The sequence below is a fragment of the Otolemur garnettii genome, unplaced genomic scaffold, assembly GCF_000181295.1.
Source record: "Otolemur garnettii isolate 467f Iridium unplaced genomic scaffold, OtoGar3 scaffold00001, whole genome shotgun sequence".
Classification (NCBI taxonomy): Eukaryota; Metazoa; Chordata; class Mammalia; order Primates; family Galagidae; genus Otolemur; species Otolemur garnettii.
The window spans coordinates 31,246,245-31,257,234 of record NW_003852396.1 but is presented as its reverse complement, the minus strand read 5'-3'; the positions used below and the strand labels follow the sequence as shown (position 1 = coordinate 31,257,234).

General features: G+C 36.5%; 1 protein-coding gene across 1 annotated transcript; it reads right to left on the bottom strand.

Moving 5' to 3' along the window:
* Window positions 1–5,530: 5,530 nt before the first annotated feature.
* On the bottom strand, window positions 5,531–6,475 carry LOC100950759 (olfactory receptor 52B4-like). The gene has a single exon (XM_003780947.1). The coding sequence runs from the start codon at window positions 6,473–6,475 to the stop codon at window positions 5,531–5,533; it is 945 nt and encodes a 314-aa protein (XP_003780995.1).
* Between the last annotated feature and the right edge of the window lie 4,515 nt (window positions 6,476–10,990).

Here is a 10,990-nt window from a genome sequence, read left to right as displayed (position 1 = left end):
AAAATTTATAAACAAAACTTAATTGTAACCAATTTGATGATAAGGTTTTCATAAGACTTTTATAACCTGTTTTTTTCTTTTTTCTTTTGGATTATATGAAGGCAATTATGATTAGATTACTTTGTCTGCATTTGTAAGGTATAAGCCAAGTTTTAGTTTTTAACAGCTGCTTTAAAATTTTTGTCAGATAATTCCAACACCTACGTCATCTTCAGGATTGTATCTGTTCACTGTCTTTTCTCATTCAAGTTATAATTATCTTGATACAGTTAATGGTTTTTATTGCATCCAGGGAAAACTGGTTATTCTGTTCTGAAACTCTGGATTCTATTTCTTTTTGTTTTATTTTATTTTGTTTGTTTGTTTTATTGTTTGGGATTCATTGAGGGTACAAAGAATTAGGTTACACTAATTCTTACACTGGTACACTGATTGCACTTGTTAGGTAAATTTCCTCTTATATTGTGTCCTGCCCCCAAGAGATCTGTCATACACCATAACCACCTAGCCCACTCCCTCCTTTCCCTACTCCCCACCATGTATTAGCTCATCTATTCTCTTTATATTAGAAATGAGTACATTGGATTTTTGTTTCTCCATTCTTGTGATACTTTACTAAGAAGAATGTGTTCTACCTCCATCCAGGTTAATACAAAAGATGTAAAGTTTCCATCTCTTTTAATGGCTGAATAGTATTCCAAGGTATACATATACCACAGCTTGTTAATCCATTCCTGGCTTTGAGGGCAGTGAGATTTTTTCCACATTTTGGCAACTGTAAATTGAGCTGCAATAAACAGTCTAGTGCAAATGTCCTTATGATAAAAATGAGAATGAGAGTGATAGAAGAAATGATACTGATTGGCATAGAGCTAAGGCCATGCCTGGAACTCGAAGATTTTGAGGAACTGGGCTGGGTGAGTTCCTCAAAATCAGGAGCTCCTTACCAGCTTGAGCAAAGCAAGAGTCTTCCTCTGCCAAAAATAGAAAGAGAAAGAAAAGACCAAAAACAAAGAACAAGAAGGAAAACTTAAATAAGAATGAAAAAGAAAGAAAAATCCTGCAGTGTGGACTTGCCAATACTTTCTTCCAAGGGGCAAAGGTAGAAGAGCTCCCTAGACCATCATCTCTTGTCCTCCTTGAGCCAGACTACTGCCATGACCTCCCTGCTAGAACACAGCTGTGCCACCCCAGCTCTCAGTGAAAAAAGAAAAAAAGGAAATAAGAAGAAGAAGAAGAAAAAGAATAGATAAAGGAGAATAAAAATACATTTGTATCAAATAAAGAGAGGGAGGGGCAAAGGAAAAAAGAAAGAAAGAAGAAAGACCAACAAAAAAAGGAGGAGATATCTTGGCTGTTGAACAAGCAATTTAAGTGGGAAAGATAAGAGAAGTAAAAGAGTCTCTAGTGTGTCAGATCTCCACCACTCCAGACCACATGCTGTCTTCTGTACCCCACCACCTTTCTGCACACCCCAAGCTATGACTCCAGGTAAAGTCCCCATGCCACGTATAGCTGGGTTCTCTCTAGGAAAGCTCAGTTGAATGATCCTTCTGGTCCACCATCTTGCTCCCCCCACTCCAGTTCTATTTCACCTTTTTTATTAAGTAATAAACACATAGATCATGTATACATTAATGCATTTATAGGGTAAAATGCGCTGATTTTAAATACAATTTGGAATATTTTTATCAAATTAGTTAATATAGCCTTCACCTCATTTACTTAATTATTGTGTTAAGACATTTATACTCTATGCTTAATAGATTTGACACTTGCAATAAGCACCATAGGTATGGTCCCACCATTACTCTCCCTCCATTAAGCCTCCTACCTCCCCTCCCATCCCCTTTCTCTTCCCTCTTTCATCGTGGACTATAGTTGTGATTTATCTTTCATATGAAAGTGTGAGTGATTATAAATTGGTTTCATAATAGTACTGAGTACATTGGATACTATTTCATCTTCTATGCAGCAGGCAGCCACTCTACTTAGATGTAGCTCACAGATAACCTCCTGATGAGCTTACAGATATCCTTTAGCAAAAAGGAGAGCTATTCACAGCATTTCATTGCACATACATGGAAGGGAAGGTCATCTTCACCCATCCCCTCTGATACCTTTCTAGCAAAAGGAGAACACTGGCTCAAGTCCTAGTGCAGCTTACTCTACACTGGGCCTGTCAGCAACATGGAAAAGGAATATGCAGTGCTGAATCACAGTATCCCATTTTTTCAGAAACAAAGTGCTTCACTTGGCCCTGTGGATGCTAGATGAGAGTGGAAGGTGGGGTGCCCAAACATCTGACCAGAACTGCCTGGCACTGCCTCTTACTCCCTCCTCAACGCTTAGCAGATGGAGGTAAGCTCCCCGCTGAGTGCCTCAGATGATGATGAGTAGAAATGGAGCATAGAATAATCCCGCGCCCCACCATCTCCTTGATGCCAGGTGGGGAGTGAAAGTTCAGCTTCTTAGTGGGCACAGCTGAAACATGAAAGTGGTGGGAAAGTGGAATGCCAGTGAGCCTGAGCTTATTGTTTAACATCATTAATACACAATGAGAGTGAAGCCTCAGCTCCCCATGCAGCCCAGGTGACACCATCCTGAAGGGATGCTTTTTTGAGGGAATAATGGGCCCTCTGGCAGTAAATTGTCTGCACTTCTTCTAGAATCTGAGGCAGTTTAACTTTTTATTCTGTCCTCACCACCAACCCTTAGTGTCTGGACCCACTCACCTTCTTTTCATGTTACCAGCTGTCCCTTTGCCATATAGAGACCAGTCACCAATTGGCAAGCTCCTCAGACAGCGCAACCGTATCTCAACTTCTCAGCCTTCAGCTGGCCTAGATGCTGTGTGCACAGCACTGTAAGTCATTTACAGAATTTTACCTTTATAGCCTAAAGAGACATTAATAGAGAAGCAAATGCCAAAAATGTTGACATTTCACCTGCAAAGAATTATAAAACGTTTACAATATCAGTCTCACTCTCTCTTCTGTGGTAAAGGGGATTAGCCATCATCACCTGCTCAGGGGCTGCCTTTGTTTAACTTACTTCTTAACCCTCACCCCCCAACTCTAGTCAGAAGAGCTCATCGATATCATTAGTTCAGAAAAGTCTCTATCCTTTGACCCATTTAACAGATTCTATACATAGTTAATTTACAAGAGACTCAAATTTATACATAGTTAATTTAGAAGACACTCCACTGTCCTTTGAAGAGCTGTGAAAAGATTGTTAAGCTCAAATTCCTGTTCTGAAATATAATACTACTCTGGAATAACATCTACTGCCTTTTTTGTCCCATAATAACATTTTGACATCAATAGCTTACACTGAGAATATAATTTAAATTGTTGCTTTCTTGATCCTATTGTGCTGTGATAGTAACACATCAGTATATCAATTTCTATTACTAGGGGGGAGAAAGTAACTGAATCAATGGCTTCCAGTGTTTATCATCCTTTTTCCTCGCTATCTATACTTCACTAAGCTGCAAGTTTAATCTGTCCAAAAGCCTTTCCATTTCCTAACATTTCATCTGAAAAGACAGATTGTTAGAGATGTAACATCCTTCCATTGACATTGAAAAGGTAATATCTTCACAGTTGGGAAGCATGTGATAGCATCAGGTAAATACCTTGTATAGTTTTATATCCTAATGCCACACTGCTCATGGATATTGTAGTAATTTTTATTTCCTGTTTGCTAATTAGATAGTGTCTTCTACAATCTTTCTCAAGAAACTCATCACAAATCTCTACACTGATGGTTCTAATGTCTGTGTCCTTTTTCTATTGTGGACCAGGCATCTTCACAGCCATTACTCAGCCGTTTAGATGTAACATTTCACCTCATATCCATGTCCTCTTGCCAGTGTTTGTGTTCTGCCTCCTCCTCTGCTAACTCACTTTATTAACAGGGTCAAAATAAAACAGATATGCAACAAAGTATTACCTTTTTTTTTCCTTGATTTATTTCTGACCCTTCAGGGCCATGTTTATTCTTCCCTCCCTTTTGGTCCTGTTACACACCACCCAAGGAAATTTACATTTCAGTATACAGATTGACTAAATTTTTATTTGAAAACAGCATTTTCATGTTGGTGCATCAAAAATAACATAAATAGATGGATTAATTGAGATATCGATAGTTATGTATACAATGGTTTGACTTACAATATTTGACTTTATGATGGTACCAAATCAATGTGCATTAGGTAGAAATTATACTTCAAAAATAATTCTGTTTTTCACTTTCAGTGTTTTATTCAATAAATTACATGTTATAAAATAGACATTGTATGAGATGATTTTATCCACCTGTGGACTAACATAAGTGTTCTGAGTATGTTTAAAGTGGTCTAGACTAAGCTATGATATTTGGTAAATTATATATATTAAATTCAATTTTTAGTTGAATATCCTCAACTTACAATGGGTTTCTTGGGCTATAACCCCATTGTAAGTAAAGAAGCATTTGTATAAACCAAGTAAGGGCATAATTTAATAGAAGAATCTAGGTGGTTGGCATACAGTTGATTGTGATACAATTTTTCAAATTTTCTTCATTTTTTTTTCACTTTCAGATTAATATGACAATACAAAAAATGGGTTACATTATTTGCATTTGTCAGGAAAATATATCTTAATGGATTATATTTAACTTTCTAATCTGGATTGCCCTTCTCTCTCTTACAAATATAATGAAACTATTGTTCCATCACAGAAGACATGTACCAATGTTATTATCTCTCATTGCCCTATTGTATTCCACATTATGCGTATTTATGTATATATGATAGCACACATAACATATATGTGGATGCATGCTATCATTAATTTAGCCTGTGTTATTCTTTGGAAATCATTTCTGATATGTCACCATATTTTTGTTTAATAATTACTTAACAGACTGTTATTAAATATGCATTTACAAACAATTAACCATCTGAATAAAAAGGCCAGAAACATAAGAAATAATAAATTGCTATATTTTGTGTTCTGAGAAATAGAGGTAAAATATAAATACACATACACATATCAATTTGTACTAAAATTATAAAACACAGACAACTCATAGCAATTTCTGTAAAAGGCAAAAATTTGAATTTTTAAAATACATTAGGAAGAATGGCAAAAAAAACTGTGAGAGGCATAAAGCTTAAAAAATATCCTAAAATAATATTTCAGCAACTCTACAGAAGGAACTACTATCTCCAGTTCATATTATTGCACCATCCAGTCTAAGGTTATAGTTATAGAAGTAACTTAAGGAAGGAAATTGATCTAGTTCTTAACTCTGTAAATAAGAAAACTAAGCACCCAAAGGCACTAATATCTAATGATTGATTAGAACACATGGAAAAACATGAACCAAAATGGCTATAATGAAATTGCTCCACAGACCCAAGAGATGGATTCACTTTGCTAGTTTCTCAGCTATAACTTCCCACATCCTCATGCTAACGCTCATGTCGGGCATGGAGAGAATTATTGAAAAAGCCACAATGTTAGTTTCCTAATCACATTCACTTCTGCTTTGTAAAGAACATATGAATCACCTGGTCCCGGATCTGTTTGGTCTTGATCCCATAAATGATAGGATTCAGCAAAGGTGGAGCCAAAATGTAGCCATTGGCCAGCAGGACACGGATATAGGGCAAGATGTGACGTCCAAATCTCTGTGTGAGGACTGAGAAGAAACCAGGCCCATAAAAGAGGATGATGACACAGACATGAGAGCCACATGTATTGAGAGCTTTGTGGCGAGCATCTTGGGAAGACATGTGGAAGATAGCACAAAGAATCAGCACATAAGAAATACAAATTAGCAAAACATCCAAGACCATGGTTGACAGCACAACAAAAACACCATACCAGATGTTTACTCGGATGTCATCACAAGAAAGATGGGCCAAGACAATTTCTGTACAAGCAGTATTTGGGAGGATGTTACTTTTGCAGAAAGTCAATCTTTTCAAAAGAAATATTCCAGGAAAAACTGTACCATAACTTCTTAGACATACAATCATAGCAATTTTCACAATAAATGCATGTGTAAGAATAGTGGTGTATCTCAGTGGGTAGCAAATGGCAATGTAGCGGTCAAATGCCATTAACAACAAGATGCCTGACTCAAAGATGAAGGTGGAGTGGATGAAGAAAAGCTGAGTGATGCAGCAATTCAGGGAGATCTCCCCAGCATGGTACCAAAAGATGGCCAAGGCCTGTGGTACTATGGATGTAGGTAAGACAATATCTGCTCCAGCCAGCATGCAGAGGAAGAAGTACATGGGCTCATGGAGGCTGTGCTTTGAGAGGATAATGGAGATGAGGAGGCTGTTCCCAAGTAAGGAAGTGACATAGGAAATGAAGAAGGGGATGGAAATCCACATGTGCTGGTCCTCTAGGCCAGGGATGCCCTGCAAATAGAAGACTGTATGGCTAACACCAGTGTGGTTTAAGGTAGTCATGCCTGGAGAAACATTTCAGGTCTTCACTTCCAATTCACAGAGATAGAGGAAAAGTCAGATTACCCTCAAAGATTTCCTTTGATGTCACCCAGTACCTTTGGCACCTACCTGATCCCATTCCATTCTGAGGATACCAGGAACTGTATTATATATAAAAATGAATAAGTCATGACTCACTCTCTCATATGGTCTTAACTTATAATAAAAAAGGTAGACACTTACATAATGATAGAAAATAAAATGATTAAGTTAATATCTTAGTTGTACAAATAAAACTCATACAGCAACACAAGGGGAGAAGTAATGCACTTAGTATTTGTGAAGTATTTAAGAATGAGTCCACATATGAAGTTACCTCTGCAGATAGTATCAATAGGTGGAAGGAGTGGCAAAGAACACTCTTCTTATGGGAGGTAGAGAATAGAGCTAAGTTGGAGTCCCAGGATTAAGATCTTCTCCATGGGTGAACATCTAAGAACTAGAATGGTTAATTGTCTAAGCCAAGGTCACTCTAGGAAACTTTTCAAATGGCTCATAAAAGCTTTCACAGCCTTGATCCAGATCACGTCATCCAGATGTCTTCAGCATTGTGGAAAAGTCACTACAAACTTCCTGTTAACAGAATAAGAACTTTGACTCACCCCAATTCAGAGGGCTTGCATGACCTCTCTCTCCATAAGTTCTTCTTTTCCCTGATTTCATTAAAAGTATATCAAAGGGCTGATCTCATGGCTGAGCACACATCTGATTACCCGAGTTGATTGGGAACTTTCTGTGATCTGAGTATTGTCTTTCTGTGTGTGCATTTCCAGAACCCAGCACACTGGAGCACAGTGTAAGTCCTCCAAATATGTAAGAACACAACCCAGTGACAAATACTGCATGGGTGTCATGAAGAATTAGGGCAAGGAAGTCACGAATAAACCCCTTTAAATGCTTTGAATGTTTGTAGTAGTCAGTGTCCAGGGCCAAGGTGGAACCTTACCTGTAAGAACTCAGGGCTGATCAGCACAAAGAGCTAAAGATGGCCTCAAAGCCAGCATCTCCCCATTCTCTCCTCGGTAACAACAGGAGACTCTGGTCCAATAGTGTGCTGATAAACTGGCTCGCATAAATAAATAAATAAATGCCTGATTTATAGTATTTGCAGGTTTTCAAGGTAGATATAGGCCCACCATGGCCAATTTCCAGCTACCAAATGGTATCACTAAATATGAATCTGAAATATATGCAATTTACTCTCACAAGCCTGTATTAATGGCTTCAACACATAACTGTTGTATTCTCTCCAAATAAGTCTATTTCACTCCAAAAAAAAGAAGGTTTTAATATTTGCAGCCATTGTCTAAAGGGCCCATAACATCTAGTAGGGAACAGGTCTTTCCTCCCTGAAATGTCATCCCACAACCATAAAAATACACTCATCTGCCTCAAATGAAATTCTCATAATCATATTATGATTATGAAATTAACCATAATATGACTCTCAGAGTGATGAGGACTAAGGAACTGAGATTTGGGGCATTTGTATGAGGCCCTCAGGGAGAGCCTGTACCCTAGAGAGTGCAGACTCAGAGCTGGGTTTTTAACAACTCCCTCTCTGACCTACACGTTTGGGTCACATCATTATGGCTGTCCCCTGTTCACACCACATTACCTCAGGAATAGATGCAGATGTGTGTGTTTTTTTTTTAATTAATAAAGTGTTAGCATTTCTACACAAATATTCCTGTCTCTTTAATGAGAGTTAGCAACTATTAATTTCATTTCAACCAGCACAGGTAATTGAAAATTAATATAAAAATTATTTTAAAACACTGTAATAATTCCACGTTTTGACATGTATTTTTGAACATTGTTTTCTGAACCTTGAAATTGAACATATATCATACGTTTAAACTCATTAAAACTTTGGAATTTATAATAATAATGTGTTAAATATTTACATGAAATACTTGAGCATCTTTCAAAAAACTACTTGAACTACATATATGACTCAAGTTCAAATATGAAAAACATTCTATACCTTATTTTCATTTGGCTACCAAGTAATCTACCTTTAATTTTTAGTTTTTATGTTCAGTCAAGCTACTCTTGCTAATAAAATTATCCCATTTTTAATTTTTTTTAATTATCCAATTTTTGTATCATGTTTATATCTTTTTTATTTTTATTTAGTTAGTCCAAGCATATGGTACATACGTATTTGTAAAGAAGAAACAGTTTTATGTGTAAGAATCATTTTTGTGTCTATATGTAATAATAAAACCAATATTCTAGTCAAAATGAAAAAAGGAGCTTATTCAGAAGAATTCTACTCCCACTTAAATCAGAAGGAACTCAATAAAATTTCTTACTTGGTTTGTGCTGGGTTTGTTTTTTTTTTAATTAAATCATAGCTGTGTACATTAATGCAGTCATGGGGTACAGTGTGCTGGTTTTGTATACAATTTGAAATATTTCGCCAAACTGGTTAACATAGCCTTCATGGCATTCTCTTAGTTATTGTGTTAAGACATTTATAGTCTACATTTAGAAAGATTCACATGTACCCTTGTAAGATGGACCATAGGTGTGGTCCCACCAATCACCCTCCTTCTACTCCTTCTCCCCCCTCCCCCCCGTCCCCATATTCTTGGACTATAATTGGGCTATAGTTTTCATATGAAAGCTATAAATTAGTTTCATAATAGGGCTAAGTACATTGGATACTTTTTTTCCCATTCTTGAGGTACTTTGCTAAGAAGAATATGTTCCAGCTCCATCTGTGTAAACATGGAGGAGGTAATATCTCCATCTTTCCTTAAGGCTGCCTAATATTCCATGGTGTACATATACCACAATTTATTGATCCATTCGTGGATTGATGAGCACTTGGGCTTCTTCCATGACTTAGCAATTATGAATTGGGCTGCGATAAACATTCTGGTACAAATATCTTTGTTGTAATATGATTTTTGGTCTCCTGGATATATACCTACTAGAGGAATTGCAGAATCAAATGACATGTCTATTTTTAGTTCTCTAAGTGTTCTCCAAACATCTTTCCAAGAGGGACGTATTAGTTTGCATTCCCACCAGCAGTGTAGAAGTGTTCCCCTTTCTCCATATCCATGCCAGCATCTCCAGTTTTGATATTTTGTGATGTGGGCTAATCTTACTAGAGTTAGACGATATGTCAAAATAGTTTTGATTTGCATTTCTCTGATGATTAATGATAATGAGCATTTTTTCATATGTCAGTAGGCCATGCGCCTGTCTTCCTCAAAGAAGTTTCTCTTCAAGTCCCTTGCCCACCCTGAGATGGGATCACTTATTCTATTCTTGCTAATATGCTTGAGTTCTCTGTGTTTGTGCTGTTTTTATGATGAGTTTTACTTTCATTGTATAAATATTCATCATCAATAGAGGCTGTGATAGTTAATCTTCGTCAACTTTCTTACCAATATATTTGGTTAGACACTTGTCTGAATGTATTTTCTCAGAAGAGAATAACATTCAAATTTTGAGTAAAGCAAATTTGCTTTAAGAAAAGTGAATTACTCTTCATAATATGAGTAGGCCTCATCCAATCAGTTGAAGACCTTAAGAGAAAGCAGACTAAGGTCCTAAGGAAGAGGGGATTACGCCTCCAGATGGTCTTTAGACTAGAGCTGCAATGTAAGTTTTCCCTCAGCCTCCAGCCTGCAAGCCTACCCTGTAAATTTGGACTTGAGAGTCAGCACAAATGTGTGAGCCCATTCCTAAAAATACATATATATTTATATATTCTATTGGTTCTGTTTCTCTGAAGAATCCTAACTAATATAGAAGGCAAGAATTTTTATTAGAGACATCTGAATAAATTCCTGTTGGAAAACTACCTGGGATTAGAATGCTTTATTATATCTAATTTCATAAGAAATTGCCAAAACTTCTTTCAAAATAACTGTTCCATTTTATACTCTAACCAACATTGTGCAAGAATTCTACTTGCTTGACATCCTCACCAACAATTGTGATATATCTATTTTTGGAATCTAAATAATTGTGGTAAAAGTCTAATGGTACCCAATTGATGTTTAATTTGCATTTCCCTGTGACCAATAAATAATGATCACATATTTATGTGTTTCTGGTCCATTTGTATGTCTTCTCTACTGGTTTGTTTTTCTAATGTGTTGTCCAATTTTTTTTTAGCATTTCTTACCTTTTTATTTTTGAGTGTAGGAGATTTTATATACCCTGAACACTCAGTCCATTGTCAGATACATATTCATCAAATATACTTTCTTGGCCTGTGGTTTGCCTTCCTTTATCTCTTAATGGGACCTTTTGATGAGAAAAGCTTTTATTTTGATGTAGTCTACTTTACAAATGTGTTCTGTTTATGGTTATTGCTTTTTCTTAACTGGTAATAGAACTTTCCCAAACCTCATATCACAGCAAGATTCTCTGTTTCTCCTAAAGGTGTCATGTTTAAGTTTTTACTTTTAGGTCTATGGTTATTCATGATTTAATTTTTATGAAAAGTGA